This window comes from Artemia sp. Qi Xiang Cuo, chromosome 15 (genome assembly GCF_049724085.1).
Source record: "Artemia sp. Qi Xiang Cuo chromosome 15, ASM4972408v1, whole genome shotgun sequence".
NCBI lineage: Eukaryota > Metazoa > Arthropoda > Branchiopoda > Anostraca > Artemiidae > Artemia > Artemia sp. Qi Xiang Cuo.
The window spans coordinates 37,106,977-37,131,893 of NC_142808.1; the positions used below are offsets into that span (position 1 = coordinate 37,106,977).

Below are 24,917 nucleotides of genomic sequence, written 5' to 3' on the forward strand. Positions count from 1 at the left end.
ACTATAAAAATGTCAAGCCTTCTAATCACTTTAGACTATTAAAAAGGCCATTAGGCCTTTCGATTTCCAATTGAATGAGCCCTTTTTGAGTTTCTACAACAACGCTTTCCATAAACACCTTATATGCCCCCAGGGCATAAATTACAACCCTTACCCTAAGGGCTGTTAGGGTGTTTGTCATCCTCTAAGACCTAATTTCCAGAATTTTCAACTACATTAAACAAAATGGGCTATCTCAAAATTTTAATTGGATATGTTTGGGGAAATGGTGGGTGTGAGAGGGACATTAGTTGTTCTCCAGTCACTTTCAACTATCAAAAAAGGCGCTACTCCTTTCAATTTCCAATCAAATGAGCTCTTTTGAAGTTCTATTCTATGACAACGCTTTCAATAAAAAACTTTATATGCCCCCAGGGCATAAATTACAGCCCTTGCCCTAAGAGCTGGGGGGGGTCATCCTAAAAGACCTAATTTCCAGAACTTTCTAGTACATTGAACAAACTGGCCGTCTGAAAATTTTGATCGGATGTGTTTTGGGGAGTGGTGGCCGTGAGAGAGGGGTTAGTTACCCTCCAATCACTTTCGACTATTAACAAGGGCACTAGCCCTCTCAATTTCCAGTTGAATGAGCCCCTTTTGAAGTTTTACAATAACTCTATCTATAAAAACCTTATATGCCCCCAGGGCATAACTTACAACCTTTGCCTTGGGGGCTCTGGGGGGTTTGTTATCCTAAAATACATAATTTGCAGAACTTTCAACTACGTTGAACAAAATGGCTATCTATAAACTTTGATTGAATGTTCTTCAAGAAGTGGTGGGCATGAGAAGGGGATTAATTACTCTCCGCTCACTTTCAACTGTTAAAAAGGGCAATTTCCAATCAAATGAGCCCATTTTGAAATTTCTGCAACAACTTTCAATATAAACCTTATATGCCCCCAGGGCATAACTTACAACCCTTGCACTGAGGGCTCGGAGGGGGCTATCATCCTAAAAGACCTAATTTCCAAAACTTTTAACTATGTTGAACAAAATGGATATCTCAAAATTTTGATTGCATGTGTTTGGGAAAATGGTGGGCGTGAGAGGGGGGTTAGTTGCTCTCCAATTACTTTCAACTATTAAAAAAGGCACTATCCTTTCAATTTCCAATGGAGTGAACCCTTTTGAAGTTTTTACGACAACGCTTTCAATAAAAACCTTATACGCCCCCAGGACATAACTTACAATCCTTGCCCTGAGGGCTGTGGGGGGGGGGTTTCATCCTTAAAAACCCATTTTCTAAAACTTACAACTACGTTGAATAAAATGGCTATCTAAAAATTTTGATTGGATGTGTTTGGGGAAAAGGTGGGCGTTAGAGGGGGGTTAGTTGCCCTAAAATTACTTTCGACTATTAAACAGAGTACTAGCCCTTTGAATTTCCAATCGAATGAGCCCTTTTTCCAGTTTCTACGACAAAGATTCCCATAAAAACCTTACAAGTCCCCAGGGCATAACTTATAACCCTTGCCCTGAATACTGTGGGGGGAGTGTCCTGCTCGACGGTATAATTTCCTGAACTTCAAACTGCGTGGAAAAAAATGGCTATCGCAATATTTTTATTGGATGTGTTTGGGGAAATGTTGGGTGTGGAAGGGGTGTTAGTTGCCTTCCAATCACTTTTGACTATTAAAAAGGGCACTAGTCATTTCAATTTCCAATCGAATGAGCCCTTTTTGAAGTTTCTATGACAACGCGTTCTTTAAAAACCTTATATGCCCCCAGGGTATAATTTACAACCCTTGCCCGGAGGGCTGTTGGGGGGGGGTTGTCATCCTGAAAGACCTAATTTCCAGAGCTTAAAACTACGTTGAATAAAATGGCAATGGCAAAATTTTGATTGGATGTGTTTGGGGAAAAGGTGGGTGTAAGAGGGGGGTTAGTTGCCCTCCAATCACTTTCGACTATTAAAAAGGGCACTAGCTCTTTGAATTTCCAATCGAATGAGCCTTTTTGAAGTTTCTTCAATAACACCTTCTATAAAAATCTTTTATGCCCCCAGGGCATAACTTACAACCCTTGCCTAGGGGGCTGTGGGGGAGTGTCCTCCTCAAAATCATAATTTCTATCTTGAAATCAACTATGCTTAACAAAATGAATATCACAAAATTTTGATTGGATGTGTTTCGGGAAATGGTGGGCATGGAAGGGGTGTTAGTTGCCTTCCAAACACTTTTGACTATTAAAAAAGGCACAAGCCACTCCAATTTCCAATTGAATGAGCCCTTTTCCAAGTTTCTATGACAACTTCTTTGATAGGAAGTACCCTGCTCTAAAGGAAAAAATAATAAATAATACAATCTGCCAACATTGTTCTTATATGCCCCCAGGGCATAACTTAAAACCCTTGCCCTTAGGGTTTTGGGGGATTGTCCTCCTCAAAAACATATTTTCTATCTGAAAATCAACTACGCTGAACAAAATGGCTTTCTGAAAATTTTGATTGGATGTGTATGGGGGAAGGATGGGCGTGGGGGGGGGCAGTTGCCCTCCATTCACTTTCGACTAGCCACTCAAATTTCCAATCGAATGAGTCCTTTTTGAAGTTTCTATGACAACTCGTTCGATACAATGTGCCCTGGTCTAAGACCACAAAAAAAAAATTAAAAAAAACAAACAAATAATAGGCCTACATTGGTCCCACATCGTTCTTTATATGCCCCCAGGCATAAATTACAACCCTTGCCCTGAGGGCTGTGGGGGGGTTGTCATCCTCAAAGACCTAATTTCCAGAACTTAAAACTACATTGAATAAAATGGTTATCTCAAAATTTTGATTGGATGTTTTTGGGGAAAAGGTGAGCGTGAGAGGGGGGTTAGTTGCCCTCCAATCACTTTCGACTATTAAAAAGGGCACTAGCCTTTTGAATTTCCAATCGAATGAGCCTCTCTTGAAGTTTCTACGACAACACCTTCTATAAAAACCTTATATGCCCCCAGGACATAACTTAAAACCCTTTATCTGAAGGCTGTTGGGACGTGTCGTCCTCAAAAAAATAATTTCTATTTGGAAATCAACTATGCAGAACAAATTAGATATCCCGAAATTTTGTTTGGATATGTTTCGGTAAATGGTGGGCGTGGAAGGGGTGTTAGTTGCCTTCCAATCACTTTCGACTATTAAAAAGGGCACAAACCACTCCAATTTTCAATTGAATGAGCCGTTTTTGAAGTTCGTATGACAACTTCTTCGATACGAAGTGCCCTGCTCTAAAAGAAAAAAAATAATACATTGTGCCAACATCGTTCTTATATGCCCCAGGGCTTAACTTAAAACCCTTGCCCTGAGGGTTTTGGGGGAGTGTCCTCCTCAAAAACATATTTTCTATCTGGAAATCATCTACGCTGAACAAAGGCTATCTCAAAATTTTGATTGGATGTGTTTGGGGGGAATGATGGTCGTGGGGGGGGCTAGTTGCCCTCCTACCACTTTCGACTGTTGAAAAGGGCACTAGCCACTCCAATTTCCAATTGAATGAGCCCTTTTCGAAGTTTCTACGTCAACTCCTTCAATACGAAGTGCCCTTGTACGAAAGAAGAAAAAAAACAAAAAAAACAATACATTGTGCCAACATCGTGTTTTACCTAGGCAGCGCGATTGCACTGCCTATGATGAACCCAGTATTGATGTGAAATAAGACAAACTCTCTGAATCAGTAAAGGTATTCGTAAATATTAGACGTGATGCTTTTTATTATCTTGGACAGCAGTTGAGTTAGGTGAACAAAACTTTCAGGAATGGACCAAGAGCTTAATGATGCCCTATAAGGGTTTTACAAATATCAAAATCCATCCCTTCCCCCTCCAAAGGACATTTGACCTGTGGTTAGCTTTGTAAGTATTAGTGCTATAAATAGTGAAATATCCATAAATAGTTTCACAGCTCACATCAGGGACAAAATAGTACTTCTAGCCTCACACCTTTGCTTAATCCTGAAATATAAAGTATTATAAATCAATACCTTATAAAATAAATTGTTTTTTACAGCTGGAAGAAAAACCTTAATATGGCCTATATACTTCTGAGATCATAGGAATTGTTTTTTGGATACATAGAACCAAAAAATAGATTAAAATCCAAAATCAAGGTAAAACGTTTTTTTTCAAAATTTGGACAGGTAGACATGTCTTCTATGCAGTCTTTTAAGCTATAGAAATAACAAAGAGACTGAGATAGTAGCTTGAAAACAACTTCCTAGTTGATATCTTAGGCCCTGGATTCATTCCTGAAAGATCCATCAATCTAGCTCAACTATATTCCAAGGTAACAAAAATTCCTTAATCTAGAACTTTGCCATGTGTACTTGCCCTTGGGCTATTTTTGCCCCCATGAAGGGTACTTGGATCCAACCGTCACAAGTTGTAACTGCCTCTGTTTAAGGACACTTGCCAAGAATAAGACATAAGTAATTAAGAGTGAGAAGGCAAATAAAGTTTCCCCAAATTATGTATAAATTTCTTTGAAAGTGAGAAGCTTTATGTGAGTCATATGAACATGTCTTACCTGATGCGTCTCAACATGTTGAGTATTACATTAGTGAATTTTCCCAGGCTGTCACCATTTTAACAAAAGAATTTTCTTTATTGCTGGATGCAGCACTAAGTGACTTTAAACTTGGTCTTGGCTTTACAGTTGGTATCGTATGTATTTTGAAACTAAACCTGAAATATTCATGTGGAATCTATGAGCATTGTGGAATATATTTAGTATGTAGGAGTTGCTGTTAACAACACCATTTGGATTTTCTTGATCAGATGATATCTAGCTCTCTTAAATTCCCTGTTTAATGCTGTGCTCTTCTGACTCATACCCAAAGAGAAGGAGATATATGTGTAAATATTGTTTTTTCAAAAGTATGACTAATGCTGTGCTCTTCTGACTCATACCCAAAGAGAAGGAGATATATGTGTAAATATTGTTTTTTCAAAAGTATGACTGTCTTGCCAGTAATGTATAATCTGCTAGATCTTCTAGTAAAGTATGAAATAATCTTCAGGCTATTTCAACACTGGATAATTAGTTTGGTTGAAAAACTGTTAGTCATGAGCATGTTCATTAGATATAAAATACAAATGTTCAAGTATTGGTGGAACATAATGATGATGTTTTGATTATGACAGGTCATGATGGGTGACACACCATTTTCATTTAATTCATTCAAAGAGAATTTTCCTTTCATTAGGGGATTCATCCTCAATTGTTACATAGTACACTTTCCCATGTTTTAGACCAATCTATATTATGTGTTTACAGGTATATGTATAGTAAGCTGTATATTGTTGTCAAAACAATACTTGATTTGTTGCTATTGCATTACATGTACAATGCTTTGACTCTTAGTAGAACTGAATCTGGTATTGAGACATATTTAGAAACTTTGAGTGATTAACATTGTTTGCCCTCTAAATTTCAACTAGGCCCTCTAAGTCATTAATTTCTGTTCCTAAGATATTGTAAATATGGTATTTTGGTAGCCTGCATGCATATAGTGTCTTTTGATTTAGATTTACCCCTTCTCCCCATCCAAAATTCTGGATCCTCATGGATCCACTTGGAGTTTGAGCAAGGAGCCAAAACAGTCAATTAGCAAATATTTTGCACTGAGAAATTACGTTATGTGTTCACATATAAAATTCTTCCTGTGAGAAATCTCTCCCTCTCCTGCCCTGCAGAAAATTCCTACCCAAAAATTATCCATGTTTTTCCCGACAATGGGCAAATTGCACAACTTACAGCTATTTCCTCAGGGACTATGGGGATCATGTTACCCAAAATGCATAATTTTGGGATCTTTCAACTAGGGTGAATCAAATGACAATCTCAAAATTTTTAATGGATGTCTTTGCAGAAAAAAGGGGCATGGGAGGGGGCTAGTTGTCCCCTCCAATATTCTTGGTCACTTAAAAGGAGGAATAGGACTTTTGATTTCTGCTCAAATTAACCCTCTCCCAATCTTTCAACACCATTGGTTTGATGCAATCACCCCAGGCAAAAAAAAAAAGAATAAAAAAAATAAACACATGTGTCATCTTTCTTCTGACAAAAAATACGCAATTCCATATTTTTGTAGCTAGGAGCTTGAAATCTGATATGCTTTTCATTGAGATTGCTTAACTTTTTGGGGTTTCCCCCTTTTCGAAAATCAGGCGAATTTTCTCAGGCTCGTAACTTTTCATTGCTGACATTAAACTTAATAATTTTTATATATTTGGAACCAGAGTAAAAAGCCAGCACTTTCGATGTATCTATTGTTATCAAAAATCTGTTTTTAGAGTTGGTTATTATTGGGCCAAGTTCCTCCTTAATTATAATTTGTTACTACGAACTGTTTGGTTGATGAGCCAAATGTAATCATAATAAGTCAACTATAGGAGAAAATCTGCAGTAATTGTCACATCTATATATATATATATATATATATATATATATATATATATATATATATATATATATATATATATATATATATATATATATATATATATATATATATATATATATATATATATATATATATATATATATATATATATATATATATATATATATATATATATATATATATATATATATATATATATATATATATATATATAATCTATATATCCATTTTTCTGTAGTTTCATTTGTATAATTTTACTGATATGGGAATGTTCATTTCGATTCTGGTTTTACCTCGATCCTTTCTAAAACCTCATGACACTAACAAATAAATATATTGTATTAACCCACTGTTCTCAATTTTCATTATTATTTAATTAAAAAAAACTTTCCAAAAAGAATCTCTTCAAAGAAAAGTAGACAGTTATATGAAACTAATAACAAACAGAAATAAATTTTTGTAATAATTCAAACTTAAAGTAAATAGAAATGCCCATCAATAAGTAAATGAAATGGGAGATGAATAGCAGTTACAACGAATAATCAAGTCAAACTTAAAAGGAACAAAAACACCACAAACTGGAATTGGGCTAACAACCCCTAAGCCCTATAAAGGCCAGAGAGTCATTCGTGCTTTACTGGAAACAATTTTTATTTTAAGGAGTGGCTCCAACTTTTTTGTCACATTGTCACAGCTCCACACACACATTGTCACAACTTTTTTATTTGTCACAGCTCCAACAAAAACACAACAAAAAAAGTGGCGTCTCAAGGTTAATCAAGGTTTACAAATCAGGGTAGTGCTACCAGTCCCCTTCCCTCCCTCTAAAAATTTCTAAACAGCTTCAATGATATTTGCATTCCATTAAAAACGATGTGTGTTTTGAACAGTGTAGTTTTCTTTTGTCAAAATATCAACAAAAACAGCGAAAAAAGAAAGAAAGAAAGAAAACAACAAATAACCAAGATTAGGCTTCTGAAAAGGACTAACGAAAGTATACTTATTGTTTCAAATATATGATATTCATTCCTGGAATTCTTCTCAAAGTTTTATATCTTTGGTGTGTTATAAAAGAGAAAAGATTTATAATGTGCTTTATGGCAATAAATTGGTGATAAACAGTAGAACCAATGGAGCGAGGGGAGCATTTGCCCTCCTAGATGTCGAAAAATAACCTTTTTTTGGTATTTTAATCTAATTTTTTTTTCTTTTATTTTGAAAAATACGCCTCGCCTTTTTCCTACATTAATTAAAATAACTTTTTCCACAAAATAAGTTTTTCAAAGAAAAGTAAAGAACTCCATTAAACAAAAAATGAGCAAAAGTAAAATCAAATAATCTACCAAGCGTGAAACTACCACAAATCACCATTGATAAATAAATGAAACCCAAAACAAACAGAAATTACAATAAATAACCGAGTTCAAACTAAAAACGAGCAGACGTTAACGTAAGTTGGTCTCAAAACCCCTATGCCTTCCCAAGGCCAGAACATAATTTGCACTTTACTGAAAAAATTATAAATGTTTTTACTTTTATAACTTTAATAAATCAAATAATATTAACATTTTGATTACTAAATATCAGTATATGTATATTAAACTGACAATGCACATTCATTTGTATTTTTTTTTAGTAAAGTGCAAATTATGTTCTGGCCTTGGGAAGGCATAGGGGCATAGGGAAAAGGTGGGCGTGAGATGGGGGTCAGTTGCCCTCCAATAACTTTCGACTATTAAAAAGGGCACTAGCCCTTTGAATTTCCAATCGAATGAGCCTTTTTTGAAGTTTCTACGAGGGCGCCTTCTACAAAAACCTTATATGCCCCCAGGGCATAACTTACATTCCTTGCCCTGAAGGCTGTGGGGGAGTGTCCTCCTAAAAAAAATAATTTATTACTGGAAATCAAATACGCTGAACAAAATGGCTATCTCAAAATTTTGATTGTATGTTTTTGGGGGAATGAGGGGCGGGGGGGGGATATTTGCCCTCCAATCACTTTCGACTATTAAAAAGGGCACTAGCCCTTTGAATTTCCAATCGAATGAGTCTTTTTTGAAGTTTCCACGACAACGCCTTCTCTAAAATCCTTATATGCCCCCAGGGCATAACTTATAACCCTTGCCCTGAAGGCTGTGGGGGAGTGTCATCCTCAAAAACATAATATCTATCTGGAAATCAACTACGCTGAACAAAATGGCTATCTCAAATTTTTGATGGGATGTGTTGTGGGAAATGATGGGCGTGGAAGGGATGTTAGTTGCCTTCCAATTACTTTCGACTATTAAAAAGGGCACAAACCACTCCAATTTCCAATTGAATAAGCCCTTTTCGAAGTTTCTATCATAGCTTCTTCGATACAAAGTGCCCTGCTCTAAAGAAAAAAAAAATAATAAATGATACATTGTTCCTACATCGTTCTTATACGCCCTCAGGGGCGTATAAGAAACTTAAAACTTAAAACCCTTGCCCCGAGGGTTGTGGGGGAGTGTCCTCCTCAAAAAAAATATTTTCAATCTGGAAATCAACTACGCTGAACAAAATGACTATCTAAAAAAAAAACAAATGTGTTTGGGGGAATGATGGGCGTGGGGGGGGGGGGACTAGTTGCCCTCCAATCACTTTCGACTATTAAAAAGGGCACTAGCCTTTTGAATTTCTAATCGAATGAGCCTTTTTTGAAGTTTCTACGACAACGCCTTCTATACAACCTTATATGGCCCCAGGTCATAACTTAAAACCCTTGCCCCAAGGGTTGTGGGGGAATGTCCTCCTCAAAAACATATTTTCTATCTGGAAACCAACTACGCTAAACAAAATGGCTATATCAAAATTTTAATTGGATGTGTTTGGGGGATTGATGGATGTGGGGGGGGGGAGGGGCTAGTTGCCCTCCAATCACTTTCGACTATTAAAAAGGGCACTAGCCACTCCAATTTCCAATTGAAATGGGCCCTTTTCGAAGTTTCTACGACAACTCCTTCAATACGATGTGCCTGGGTATGAAAAAAAAAAACAACATTGTGCCCACATCGTTCTTTACTAGCCTTTTGAATTTCAAATCGAATGAGCTTTTTTTGAAGTTTCTACGACAACGCCTTCTATACAACCTTATATGGCCCCAGGTCATAACTTAAATCCCTTGCCCCGAGGGTGGTGGGGGAATGTCCTCCTCAAAAACATGTTTTTTATCTGGAAATCAACTACGCTAAACAAAATGGCTATATCAAAATTTTGATTGGATGTGTTTGGGGGAATGATGGGTGTGGGGGGGGGGAGGGGCTAGTTGCCCTCCAATCACTTTCGACTATTAAAAAGGGCACTAGCCACTCCAATTTCCAATTGAAATGAGCCCTTTTCGAAGTTTCTACGACAACTCCTTCAATACGATGTGCCTGGGTATGAAAAAAAAAACAACATTGTGCCCACATCGTTCTTTACTAGCCTTTTGAATTTCAAATCGAATGAGCTTTTTTTGAAGTTTCTACGACAATGCCTTCTTTAAAAACCTTATATGTCCCCAGGGCATAACTTCAAACCCTTGTCTAAAAGGGCGCTAGAACTCTCAATTTCCAATCGAATGAGCCCTTTTCGAAGTTTCTACGACAACTCCTTCGATGCAAAGTGCCCGGGTGGAAAAAAAACTCATTGTCCCCACATCGTTCTTTACTCAGGCAGGGCTAGCGCGCTTCCTATGATTTTCGTGAGTTGGCAAATGAGCCCCTTTTGAAGTTTCTACGACGACCCCTTCCTTATGAAGTGCCCTGCTCTAAAGAAAAAAAAAATTAATAAATAGTACAGTGTGCCAACATCATTAGTAAATGCCCCCTGGGCGTAACTTAAAACCCTTGCCTCGAGGGTTGTGGGAGAATTTCCTCCTCAAAAACATACTTTCCATTTAAAATTCAAGTACACCGAATAGAATGGCCCTATAAAATTTGAGATGGGCTTTTTATGGGGGAATGATGGGCGTGGGGGGGGGGCGCTAGTTGCCCTCCAATCACTTCCGACTATTGAAAGGGGCACTAGCCACTCCAATTTCCAATCGAATGAGCCCTTTTCGAAGTTTCTACGACAACTCCTTCGATACGAAGTGGAGAAAACAAAAAAAACATATTGTGCCAACATCGTTCTTAACTTAGGCAGCGCTAGCGCGCTGCCTATGATTTTCGTGAATTGGTGCCACTGGTACTATACATATAGCCAATTCGTTTTTACCATCAATTACATAAGAAGCAGATAATAGGTGTTTTGTCTTGAAGCAAAGTAACTTAGCATTGGCCAGTATATTTTGACATTTTGGAAATAAAAAGCATTTGCTTTTATTCATTTTGCATTTGAAAATTAACAACATGGATTGGGTGTCAGGAAATAAAGAAAAGCTCAAGTGCAAGTGAATAATTTTGCGTGTTGCCATTCCGCGTGATGCCCCCTTTGCTTCAAAATTCCCCTTTTTTTCAGAGGTTAGGATTAGTGACGCTAATTTATGAAAATTTTGAGGGGAGGAATGTATTTTCCATAATCTAGGGGGGGGAGCAGTTTTTTATTTTCTTAGATTTATTCAATAAAAATACCAATAAGGCATTTTTAGAAATCATGGCGGGAGGCAGAAAATATAGGGAATGGGGGGGGTGGGGGTGGTAAATGCTTCCTCCCATGATGGGCATCACTGGTTAGGATACAGACAATATTGACAGTCAAGGAAAGGGGTATAGGCTAGGTTAGTACATATGAACATGTGACAGAGGGGTTGCAATCTGCACAGCCTAGCTTGGCTCATCCCACCTTCAATATATTTCTGTATAAACTGACGCTACTTGTTTTACTTAGTTAGCTGTGAGCGGTGAGGCAGTCATCCTATGGCTCCTGTATTGGGTAGCATCTGGTTGAGAAGCACAGCTCTCATGGTGTCACTTTCTCAGAAGAGTATCCCATCGACAGCAAAACACTTTTGGATCTCACCTTTTTTAAGAATAAGGTTTAGTGATGATGGCACAGCTATGTCCTTAGGATGCAAAAGACTGTATATCCAGAATAAGTTTACTTACTAACCTGACAGGGCGAAAAAAGAAAAGCAAGATGCATCGCCAGACTGGGGTGGTTTGATGTTGTTGAAAATGAGCTTTCATAGGAGTTGAGCAAGACAGAATTTTAAGGTTGCTGTGATGGTATTCTGGATCCAAGCAGGTTACCTTTTCACTGATTTTGTAGTATAGCTAGAATTTACTTTTTATCTAACGAATTGTTTAAGACACCTTGTTGGCATCAGAATTCTCTCAGTTATTCTATAATTTAGCAAAGAATGGTTCAACTTGCTGAATTTTCACTGGAACGTCTCGTTTTTTTTATTAGGAGTTAATTAAATGGCTCTGTGGTATTCCGAATTCGAATTCGCTTAAAATCTTCACCTAATTGAATTTTCTGGAATAGGATAGGTGCATCGTACTCTTGAACTGAACAATTCAACGTAAGAGAAGGTTATCCCAGTTTGAAACTAATGTGCTATTAACAAGTTCTCCGAAGAATAGAAAGAAAGGAAGTTTCTCTTTCCGCGCTGTTACACTTTGCTTATATACTCTAATTTCTTAGGAAAGACGTCAGTATTCACCATAGTTGGGAAGAAGCATATTGTTGTTTAGGTATGTTCCATCATACTCCTACATTCAGTTTTAGGAACAAGTATTCCTGAATCCTGATGTTCTGTGAAATTCGTTTTGTATTGTTAAGTGTACATGATATTATTCGTTGCTCCTGGAAATCTTTTTCTTTGTTATATACTGGGAAAACTCTTGCATTTTCCTATTAATGGCAAACAGTATTTTTTTTAATATTTGTGATTTTGGCAGGGGGCCAAAACATAATCTTTGAACTGGTTGAATGGAGGATGAACGTTGGATAGTGTCTAAGATTTTTCTTTTGTGTGTTTTAAAGTTTTATTAAGTTTTTAGGGAGGTAAAATATTTTCATCCCTGTTGCATGTGTTGTCGGTGCAACCATAAAAAAATATGCTAATTCGTTTATTTTGACAGAGCTTTTTATTCGTGAAAATACTTAAAAAACACCTTGTGAGCCGTATGTCTGAGCCACACCATAGTCATTCATGTCAATAAAAAAGTGAAGATTGTGAATAATATTGGGCTTCCCTTGATTTGAATACCTCACTTCTACTATAGAAGTGGAGAGTTAAAGTAGCTTGTTTTTTTTTTAACTTGTGTTAACACTATTTTGATCCTGACATCAGCCTACTAATGATGTATCTTTGCGTCATTTTGCCAAATTCATCTTACAGACAAGGAAACTGTTGTTCCAAGCTTCAATATTCTTTATTTTCAAAAAATTTGCTTTAAATTTTTTCTTTGATTGGCTAATAATAAATTTTACGCTTGAAAATTGAACTTTGTTCAACTTGACAGATTTTGAACGGGATTCACAATGGGTGCTGTAACCGTTCGTAATTTTGATTTTATCCAGAAATGTGACTATCATATGGCCTGGGTATTGTAACTTTCCTCTTGCGACAATCTATGAAATGATTTAATATTGTTGTTCTGTTGACATATAATCTTATTCTATGTGGAATCCACGAGTATTTTTTTTTAGTTGAAATCAGTTTTTTTGCACTTCATTGACCGGCTAAAAGCTATATTTTACCAGCTAGTGCATGGGTGGAAATTTATTTTTGAAGTTCATCATTTGCATTCGATACGGCATGCCTTTCCAAGACACAAATTTGCCAGTTCAAAGCCTGGATGTCATAAAAGTTGAAACATTCTACCTTGATTTCACGGGTGAATTTGCTGCACAAGCAGTAAATTTCCGCAAATGCAGCCGGTTTTTGTAGCTCTGTTGAAAAATTGTACTGCAATTACAACTATCGCAATATGTGGTAAAAACGAAACATAATACAAATTTGGCTCTGTTTTAAAGATTAGCTTTTAAGCTTTTTAAAAACATGTCAGTAGCAGAAATACTTCTGGTACTTGCGTATTATAAGGCACACCCTCGATAATTTGGATCTACAGATCAGACAATAACCAGTTTGTACCTGTCAGTATTTGAAGAAAATTGGCTTAGGCTCAGTTGAAATCTACGTTGTAGGTATATTTTTATTAAATATTTAATATATAGAGATGGCATTTTCGTTGGGTTAGGTATTTAATATAATGCGTCCTGTGTGGCCCCCCTGCCATAATTCTTTGTTGTAGTTTCCATAATTTCAAAATTAAAGTATCCTATTTTCACCATATATTTGTATATTTCATATCTTGAAGAATTAGAGAAAAGGTCAAACTTTAGCAAGATATGAGAGCTGCTATTATATGCTTATGTACTTACAGTTTCATCTTCGATAGCCTTCTTTGCTCTTCTTCTTACCACACCAGCAACACTTTTCTCTCCGTCTTTAACTGGCTCATCCAACATTTTCTTAATTTTCTCTCCTCTTTTTCGTTCCACTTTACTCTTTTTCACCTCTATTTCACCCACTACTTGTTCTGCATCATCAATTTCTTCTTTATTATTTGTTGATGGCTCTTCTTTCTTTCGACGAATTCGTGTTCGAGGGGTAATAAAGTTTTGCAAAATCACCAGGGGACTAGATTAAATACACAGAGAATTACAGCAGTAGAAGCAAGCAAGAGGATTATTTCCCAACTAAATAATTAATTTGATATTCATTTTATTTTATCCAGTGGCTTCAGTGTTCCTATTAAAGCAACTCCATCTAGCTTCTGTGGTGCTCAGTCACCGTAGCAACAATTGTATATATAGATATTGTTTTTTTTTCTTGGTTTTAGATTTTACTTAATTTTAGGTTAATTTGGGTTTCATCTTTGTTTCTTAGAAATCCTGTTCGTGTTCGTTAGTAACTCGATTTTTGTTTAAGTAATTTTAAGACGTAGAATTTTACTTAAATACACTTTGAATATTTGTCCAATCCTCCAGTTGCTAACAATCACTTTAGAACAAACGACCATTTTCAGTTGTTCTCAATTAGTCTTTGAATACTGGGATTAGGAGTTTACCAGTGTTTATTGGTAAAATTAATGTTAGTAGTATTGTCTTTGAAAAATTGAAATATAATTGTGGTTTGTAATTCACTAACCTTGCTTTTAAGACCTATACTTTTATTGTTATTTTCCATTTCAGAACAATTCCAAAATTTATTTCGAAACCGTATGTCTTCCAGCACCCAACTCGTATCTCACTGTGAAAGGACTGTTATAAAAAGTAACAGATATATTTTATAAAAAAAAATATTTCATGGGTGCTCAAAGGATAATACAACTGTTACTTGTGATCAATAGTTACTTACTCGTTATAACAGGAAGCGAAATAGAAGATTATGTTCCAGAATTCACAGTTGACATTGATGGTACACCTGCAGAAGCAAGTGAAATAGCAGCAAAATATGGATTTATAAATTTAGGAGAGGTGAGTCTTGGTTTTTCAGTATTTTATACATATTTAGGGGGCAGAAAGCATAGTAAATATATATTTAGGTCGGAAAAAGGTCCTTTTTAGGGCTCAGTTTTCAGGAAAACCAATATTTGTTTAACTCTTCTGTGAAATGAGGTACCATTTCCTCAAAGATATCAGCTGTAAATATCAAGCTCATCAAATAAAAAACTTTGGCACCGATTTTTTGAAAATCCATCCCTTGAATTTTTTTATTATGTACAAACAATCCTTTGGCCCAGTAACTTAGGGGGTGTAAATTTTAGTCTGTTTTGAGAGGCAAAGTATTATTTGCGTTTTTTTAAGAGGGGGGGGGGGGGAGGGACCAATATTTTTTTCTTTTTGTTGTTGTTGTGCATTTGGGTTCTCTTAACCCATGGACTTAAGGATACAAGTTTTGAGCTGACCAGGAAAAAAGTTTTGGTGCTTGGCCCCATGTTTCACAGAACAACGGCCCCCAAACTTATGTTTTATATTAGGTTTTTTTCTGGCCTGCTTCCTTGCTCCAAATCTCCTTCTCCATCCTAAAAAATCCTTGATCCCCCAAAGCCTAAGTAATTATTCTTGAATGTCCCAAACTAATTAAAAACAAGTTTTCAAACCATTCAAAGGCCCACATTGGGTAGGGGGGGCTGTAATAGAAACGATCTTGGCCTTTTACTGGACACTGTTTTTGGGGAAATCAAATTTGTTGTCAATTTATTATTTTGGACTAGGATTCCCGTAGCCTAAGGTTTTAAGGATACAAGTTTAAAGCCAGTCGGCTTTTCTCTTGCCCTATTTTGGGGGCATAAGGACCTTAGGATATAGATTTCGAGACGACAGAAAGAAATTTTCTTGGACAAATGTGTGCTCTATTGACCCAACCACCTTGTTTTGCATATTGAGCTCCTCTTGGCTAAGGACTTGCAGCTGCAAGTTTCTGATAAAAAACAAGATGTTTTTGGTCCATTTCTGGACTCCCTACTACCCTCTCCCTTAGCAACAAAATGTATAGTATTTTGGACCAGAGAACGACCCTGGAAGTTTCGAGCCAATTGGACACCCAAGATCAACCATTCGTTCCTTTGCCACAATATAGCTTGTATGTTAACAATTGTCAATTAGTGTTGTCTGCGACCCTTACTTCAGGGGCTGTGTGGGTTATGTCACCCTCGAAAATTTTGATCGCATGTCTTCGGGGGTTGCTAAGGGGCTGAGAAGCCAAATGAGCACGAGAGAGCGTTACATATGATTGATTTTTTTTTTGAAAATTCAGTAAAACATAATGTGTGCAGCTGCCTTGGCTTAGGCCGTACCGGTACTACAGTGAGTTAATACATGGGAGATACACAAGTCTTTGCAAAGTTAACCACCATTGTGTTATCGTACTCGAATGTTATATCTTTTTGTCTCTATCTCTTTGTGCAAAGAAGATCAGCCTTCATAGGTTAATAAATTAACATAATATGGCATAATATCTCTCCGTAGGATTTCTAACGCTTGAACTGCATGTTGGTTTCATCATATTGAAAATTGGAGTGAAATCGAGAATGTGTAAGAACTGTTTAGATCTAAGAACAGAGTTGAAATAAAGAATCAAATTACAATAATTAGGCTTCTTAAGTAGCCTAATTATTGATACTAGGTACGTATATAGAAAAGTATGTTAGACGGGAGGTGGAAATTTTGAAAGAAAAGTAAGTAAGTTATAAGGCAAACATAAGAGATAGTAGGAATAAGCTTCAAAGTCTGGAGATTTTGTTGAGGGGGAGGGTATGGATCTGAAGCTTGTAAGATTTTAAATTGAAATTCTAAAGTATCAGTGTCGTTTTGTAACTTGTCTATTTAACTTCCAAGCAACAACCTACACTTGAAAAAATGATAAATTTTCAGTTGAACAATTCTTTTAATATTTTAAAAACTTAATATCAAATAGCTCCTAAGCCTCTCCTTGGCATGTATGGCTTCACAATAGTCAAAATGAAACCTTATATTTAAAATTTTGGCAGGTGATTGTAAGAAAATACAGAGTCGGGAAATATTTGCGAATTGTTTGTAAATTAAAATTAAAGTAAAATATCCCAACATATTTTCAACTTGTGAGTTAACAATGTGTTCGTTAGCTGTATGGCTTCATAATCAGTTTCTAGCTGAGCGAAGCCTTTCGTCCCAAACTCTTGCTGCTTAGTTTGAGAAAATCGAATGCCATTAGTTGCAATACGATCCGTTTGTAAACTAATAAAAGTATATATGGAAATTGTGAGCGTAGCTAAAACCACAGACCTCTTATAAAGAAGAAAAGGAATAAAAAAAAGCAACAATCCAGATCGATAATATTGAAAATATCAGTGCAGAAAAAAGAGGGAGATTTTTTTTTATTCAAAAAGAAAATGATGAAAGTCAAGTAGAAGACGAAAATTGGTGGGTTTTCTTGACCGAAGAAGGAGGCGAAATAAGTTTACGACAACTGTGTTATAGTCATGGGTGGTAGAAGGGTATCAGAAGGCAGAGATTAATAGGTGGGAGTATGGGGTGCCCATAGGCTGAAATTTTAAGGGGGGGGGGCTTACCTGGTTTAATCGGCACTTCCAATGCTGCATAATAGAAATCTCAAAACAAAAATGTAAAAATATAAGGTAGTGTCATTCAGCCCGGGGGGCTGGCGCCACCTGTCCCCTTATGGGTGCCCATGAATGGTAGGAGGTTCAATTTGGATTTCTAGGTAATTAAACCCTAAACTAGGTGATTAGTTACCCATGGATGTCGCGTAGATGAAATTAAGAAAGTTCTGCTACGGTTTTAGGCACCTTGGATCAATTTAGGCAACGCTATTGTTAAAGCCCATATAAGGGGTCCATTTGTTGAACGGATAGGATGAGTGGCACCGAAAACGTAGAACATCATGCACTGATGAGCCGTTCTATTGCACTACATGTATATATTCTGCTTTTGCTGGAGGATCAAAGATTAATAATAGCTTGGCCGTACAAAATCAAAACACATTATTACGAAAATGAGTGCTGAGAAGTTGCTTTTTGAAGTTATCTATAGTTCGATGAAAAATGTTGCATTTTAAACTGCTAAAACAGAAAATAGGACGCTTTGGATTCTGATGGGTTAAGAATTTGTACGACTGGGTCTGCATTGAAGGTATTTTGACTTTCAACAGCTGAAATAAACCCATTTCACTACTTTAATGGAGAAAAACCAGAGGATTATTTCAACAGATAAGATGGGACATGCTTGTTGTGTTCCTAGGGGAATCGTCAACCCACCCTTTATGATCTAACCTTGCTATTTATAGTATAGCCTGTCAGCAAAGGAAGTACTTCAGATTCGTCAGCTATTGGCTTCTCGATTAAAAATTGAAGCATTTAGAAAAACTTGAAAAAGAGCAATTTCTTAAGTATAGTTTGATTTAACAAAAAGTAAAAAAATGATCAAAATTGATTATGGCATAATAATAATATGGAATTGCAATGTCTCCTTTCTTCGAGTTTTTAAGAAACGCTTAACTTCCCTAAACTATAAAAACAGAACACATCAGAGTAGAAAATAAAGGAACAAAAAAAGAAACAGTAAAGTCATCTTTATTTCCGTATTATTTGAGTAACAACCTTAGCTTATTTTGTTGATCATCAATCATACTCCACTTTGTTCTAGCAAACATTATTAGGTTAGTTATACTTGCTTTGTATATTTAGGCTCTGTCTTATTTTGGATCTTGATTATAGATTTTCCCTCGTGTTTATCATTTTGCACATAGCCGAATTAAGAAGAGATCAGTGGAGCCTTTACTCGAACATAGTGAATTACTAAGTCACGAACCAAATGTAAGTCTTTATTTTTCTTGATCTAACTGCCATTGTGCTAAACTGTACTTAATTGTTACTGTTATTACAGTATTACTGTTATTATTGTTATCAAATGTAGTCCTGCTATTTTAATAGCGCATGGAAGTAAATGATGGAATTAAGTGCGAAATTGAATTTAAAAACGAACAAAAAATGCTTCTTCGTAGCCTATTTTGGCTATGTGTTGGCCTCAGGCGTCTTAATGCTGCAGTGAGTCGTTATTAGTGGTAGTAGTATATAACATAAATCTGTAAAACTAGCTCAAATACACTGGCTCGTGATAATTCCCTATATTTCTCGAGTTATGTAGAACTAGCGCGTTACCGAAAACACAAAACAGTATATGGCTTTAGTACAGTAGAAACAAAGCAATTATGCATATATGTATTTTTGTTTATGACAAAAAAAAATAAAAAAAAAACAAATCATTTAGGGTATTTTTATATAGTTTGAAATCACCTAATTTGGTGCGATTTCAGCAAAATTATAGCAATCCTATGAACGGCTCTTGTTTTAAATTTAAAAACAAATCTGGAGTGGACATGTCCGGATAAATTTTGGGCTTGAATTTGCATAAGAGCTTGAATACTATTCTCAATACTATAGACAGAAGTAACTGAATTCCGGGAGTTTTTTTTTTAGCTTTTTATGTAACAGCTTAATCCATTTTTCTTAATTTTAGAAAGGGGATGAATTGTATACTAAAAGTTGCTGACGTCATGGCTTCTGTAAGATAATTAATTAAAAAAACTTTCCGTAAAAGAGGTTTTTCAAAGAAAAGTAAAGGCCATTTTAAAATTAAGATCAGCAGATGCAAATACCTGTTAAAATTCAAACCCAAAATGACCAGAAATTACTATTAAAGAATAAATGAAACCAAAAACGAACAGAAATTAAATAAACAATCATAGCAAAGAAACATACAACAAGTAATAATAGAAATGAATAAATAAATCTTAAAGCGAGTAATGCTTAAATTGAATATGCAAATCAAGCTTAAAACGAAAAAAAAATATTTTGCTACTGAAGTATAAATGAAACCCAAAGCGAACAGAAATTAAATAAACAATTAATGCAAAGAAACATACAATAGCTACTAATATAAATGAATAAATACATCTTAAAACGAGTGAAACTTAAATTGAATATGCAAATCCAGCTTGAATCGAACAAAACTAACTACAAACATGAGTTTGGGTATCGCCTCCTTCTCTCACTGCAAAAGTCTAAAACCTACTGCGTTATTAGCGCTTTACTGAAAATTATATGTGTCTTGAAGAGTCCTGGAAAGTATAAACAAAATCAAATTGAGTATTAGATATATAATGATATTAATTGTTGAAAGATCCATCAGCTCAAGATTTTGTTTCACTGGAAATTTTATTTGCATCTTCTGTACTGCAATAACTGTAAAAGGAAATATTTGTAATATAACTCATTTTTCAGTGAAGCGACAATGACGGAGTAGGCTTTATGTTTTAATAATTAAGGAAGGGGGCAGTATCCAAACTTTTGTTTGTGGTGAAAATATATTCGTCTTGAACAATCTCGGAAAGATCTAATAAATTAAACTGAATGTTTTATGTATAATGATATTAATTGCTGAAAGCTCGTCGGTTCAAAATTTTACTGTAATTTTAATATTTATTTTCAATATTAAGTACAAAAGAAAATATTTGTAATATAATTCATGATCAAAACTAGTATCAAAGTAAAATACCAAAGTAAAAAAATAACAAAGTAAAGAAAGCATCAAAGTAGCCAATGTATCAAAGTAACATTAAGCAACTTGCATAACTTACAGCCCTTGCACCGTAAATCGAAGTTGCCACGTAAATAACTAAATACAAGTATTGAAATAAACAAAATGTCAAAGTAACAAAAAGCAAGTTCCGTAACTCAGAGCAATTTCCCTGGGGTTAGGGGCGGGAGGGGGGGGGTTCAACCGCGGAAGCATAGTTATTTGGCCTTTGAACTTTTTTGAACAAAATGACAATCTCAAAATTTTGCCCATATACCCTTTCAAAAAGTGGAGCGTGGGCTAGTTGCCTATTGATCACTTTTGACTCTTAAATAACTTGAAGTTATTGTTAAATATCTTAAAAATATAGTTATTCTTAACATATAGTTATCATAATATATAGTTATCTTAAAATATAGTTATTCTTAAATATCTATAAATGAAGTTATCTTAAATAACTAGAAGTATCAATTTCCGATCAAATGAGCCCCCTCCAAAGTTAATACCACCACCCATTCCACAAAAACCCTATATTCTAACAATGGGCAACTTACATAAGTTACAATCCTTGTACCGGGCGCTATGGAGGATTTCTCGACCCGTAAGTTATAGTAATTTTAATTTTGGACTATTTTGAACAAATTGGCTATTTCAAAATTTTGATAAGATGCATTTGGGGGAAAAGGCACAAGGGGGAGGGAGCTAGCTACTCTTTGATCTCTGTCGATTCTAAAAAGGGGCATAATAAATTTAAATTTATTGTTGAATGAACTTCCTCCAGAGTTTATACGACCACGCTTTCCATAGAAGCGTTATATGTTAACGATGGCCTGCTAATATAATTTGCAGCCCTTTCCCCCAGGGCTGGGAGGGGGGGGGGGGGGTTCAAAGCCGGAACCATAGCTGTTTGACATATAGACGATCTTGAACAAGATGGCTAACTCCAAATTTTGATCGGAAGCATTTAGAAAAAATTGCGTTGGGGGGGGGGGTGCCTAGGCTACTGTCCGATTATTCTTGACTTTTGAAAACGGAGCTAGAACTTTCGATTTAAAACGAATGAGCCTTTTCCAAAGTCTATACGATTACCCCTTTGATAAAAACCTTATATATCGTCAACGGACAGCTTGCATAGCTTACAGCTCTTGCCCTAGGGGCTGTGGTAGGTTTTGTCTATCCCGAGGCATAATTATTTTAATTACTTAACCTTTTGACTATTTTCTGCATAATAACCATCTCAAAATTTTAATTGGCTGCATTTGGGGAAAAGAGGGAATGAAGAGGGGGGGGGGGGATTGGTGCCCTCCAATTACATTTTACTCTTAAAAAGGGCACGAGAAATTATTATTTCCAATTTAATGAGCTCCTCCGAAGTTTGTAACACCACCCCATGCATATAAAGCACCTCTGGGGGATAATAATAAAAATATATTGAAGCTATATAAGTAATTCGATAGCCAATTCTTTATCTAGTTCTAACTAGTGTATTTTGATGTGTTTTAACGTCCCCTCGAAATTTCTTGAAATTTTTAACTTTCTTCCCATGCAAAATTTTACCTTATTGAAGTCTTGGGGGGAGGGAGGGAGCCCAGCGTAGTGGGCATAAAGAAGAAAACCTTAGCGTAGACAATAGGGGAGTCAGGAGGGTGAGGCTAGAGACCCATCCAGGGGCGGAACTTCACTTTTCTCCTCCCTTCCTGATTTAGGAGATTAGACAGACTCATCAGGCTGTATAAATTTGGACCGCTTGAGTTCTGGAAGTTTATACGAGCATCCCTTCCATAGCAACCATATATGCTCTCAGGGCATAACTTACAACGCCTACCCCCGGGCCCTGGGGGGCTGTGTCGACACCGGAGTTTTTGTTATCTAAACTTTGAACTATTTTTAATATAATGTGTAACTCAAAAATTTTGTCTGCTGCATTTAGGGTGTGGAGGGGGGGGGGGTCTTGTTGCCCTCTGATCTCTTTTGACTCTTAAAAAGTGAACGAGGAATCAATTTCCAATTAAATGAGCCCTCTCCGAAGTTTATACGAGCATCCCTTCCATAAGAACATTATATGCCCCCAGAGCATTACTTACAACGCTTGCTTCCGGGCCCTGAGGGGTTGCGTCGATACAGGAGTTTTTCTTATCTGACATTTGAACTATTTTTATGAAATGTACATTTTAAAATTTTTATCAGATGGACTTGGGGAAAACATATAGCGGAAAACATTAACGTTTTTTTCGAGCGTCGAAGACGTAGACTTGGGTCTTCACATGCCTTCGTGTCTTGAGGAAGATAAGGCAGCAGTAGTTGTCTTCCATGCTGCGCAATGATCTCAAATGATCTATTTACTGTACCAGTCTCCTTTTCTAGGAAGTGACCTGGCATAGTCCTCTGTCTACTACTTTTCCATAGAACTGGTGATTTCCAGCTCTAAACATCAAAAGACCGTAGCTTTAAAAAAAAGAGCTTGTAGAAGCATTTTTTCTTAGTTCAGAAGCCTTTCTAATTCTATAAAAATTAATGCTGTTATGGTTAGTTTGATTCTGCCCACTTCAAATGGTCTTTTTTGTCGCTTAATGTGCATCACTGATCTTTTCGTATCGTTAATCAATATTTCTATGTACTAGGCACAGATGATTAATTTTACTCCAGTTTCATTATTTTGATAGTTGATATATTGTAATGATTAATGGACATTTCATCTCGCAAAATCTTCATTGATCATCCTGAATGTGGTCCCCATTTTAGGGATGGATATAAACAGATTAATTGACGATATATTCATCCGGGAAGAAGTGATGATCGGGAGACATCAGCGTAGTGTAGGGGTCTCACATTTTTCTCTTTTCTTTTTCTAATTCTTTTTTCTATGAGTTTTCTTCGAATTTCTTATGTAATAGTGAAGATGAACATGCTTACTGGGGTTTTCATTGTTTTTGAGAGTTAATATATTATAATGATTGATAAATATCTCGTTGATCATCTTAAATGAAGTTGCCATTTTAAAAATCTAAATAGATATACAGAAGATAACTCACCTGAAAAAAAAAGATTACGAGACACAAGCGTCTCAGGAGTGTTACCAATGCGGGAGTGTAATGTTTAATCTTTTGGAGGGCAAATTTTCGCTTTAAAAATGCACCTGGGTACCATAGTCTAGGGTAGTGGAAAGGAATAAAGGCAAGGGACACATCCTTTTATTCAGCTTATCATAATTTCAGTCAATGCTCGTGCCAAAATAAAGCATACTGTTAGAAAATATCCTTCAGCCATTACTCAATCTCTAGTGATTTAGTGTTAATTTGAAGCAGTGTTAGAAAAACCTCAGTTGACCTTTAGGAGTTCATGGTAACTTGACCTACGAAGATAATTGAATCTAGATATAATTTTCCACGAGTTTTGGTCCTTGAATAAATTTTTATCCCATTTCCTTTATCTACTGGTTTAAGTAACGATGTTAAACTCAGTCTTATGAAGGGAATTTTTTTTTTCAAAACATATCTGAGGAACAGGGTCTGGATAGTACAAAGAAATATAGACAGGAGGAAAATCTTGGTTGACCTGTTCAATATAGCATGCTTTCAATCAACATTGATATGGTAGTAACATGACGCACACTGTTAGAAAGACCTCCTTCAGCAAATGGATGGTTAGCAAAGCTTGAAACAATACACAAATTTGCGGATTTTGACATGTTTTTGTTGTTGTTGTGACTTTAGATGTAAGTTACTATTGATGAGAGTTTTGTCCATGACTGACGTTTTCAATCTGTTACCTTTATTCATTTATGTATTTATCGCCTGATAGTATAATATACATAATTGTTGCATTAAAAATCTTAAAATCCTGAGAATATATGTGAAATTAAAAGTTAATTTCGTTAAAATTTGAGTAAAACAAATTGGGTGTCAAGCTTTAGAAAACTTATGGACCAAAGAGTATGGGTAACTTATTAGAGTGGAAACTGGCGCTAGTGTCGACAAAAAAAATATCACCGCCATCTAACGTTTGGCCACACTTGGCATTTTGCTCAGTGTAATAATAAGAATAATTAGTTTAATTTTTGTAATTAGTAAAATTTGGGTAGTAATCAGTATCTGATATCAGTTCCTGATAGAAAAATGATTACAGAGCTTCAAATATAAGTTACTTATACTCTTTGGATCATACTTAAAGCTTTAACCAAATCTAGGTGGCGGCTAATGCTGTAGACAAGCAAATTATTTTAAGGATCCTGTAATTAAACAACAATTTAGCTTCAGATCGTTACCAATGTTTCATGGTCAAAAGTAGTCGTGCTGTATCTTGTAATTGCCTAAATACGCTCTTTTGAAGTCTAAAACCATATCTGCTTTCTAGGTTTTCGTTTCCAACATTGAAAGTATTATAACACTGATTAGTAAAAGTAGGAAGAAATTAAATCTGAAATAAAATCTTAAATTATTTAACTTTTTTTTACTT

General features: G+C 35.8%; 1 protein-coding gene across 2 annotated transcripts in view; it reads left to right on the plus strand.

Annotated features, from left to right (window-relative positions):
* LOC148943626 (furin-like protease 1, isoforms 1/1-X/2) overlaps nucleotides 1-24,917 on the plus strand; it is a 138,728-nt gene that overhangs the window by 18,005 nt on the left and 95,806 nt on the right. For both annotated transcript variants that reach the window (XM_089101509.1, XM_089101508.1), the window contains exons 2-3: nucleotides 14,577-14,861; nucleotides 18,602-18,700. In XM_089101509.1, coding sequence (XP_088957635.1) covers nucleotides 14,691-14,861; nucleotides 18,602-18,700 — 270 coding nt within the window. In that variant the 5' untranslated portion in view covers nucleotides 14,577-14,690. The remainder of the gene's footprint in view (nucleotides 1-14,576; nucleotides 14,862-18,601; nucleotides 18,701-24,917) is intronic.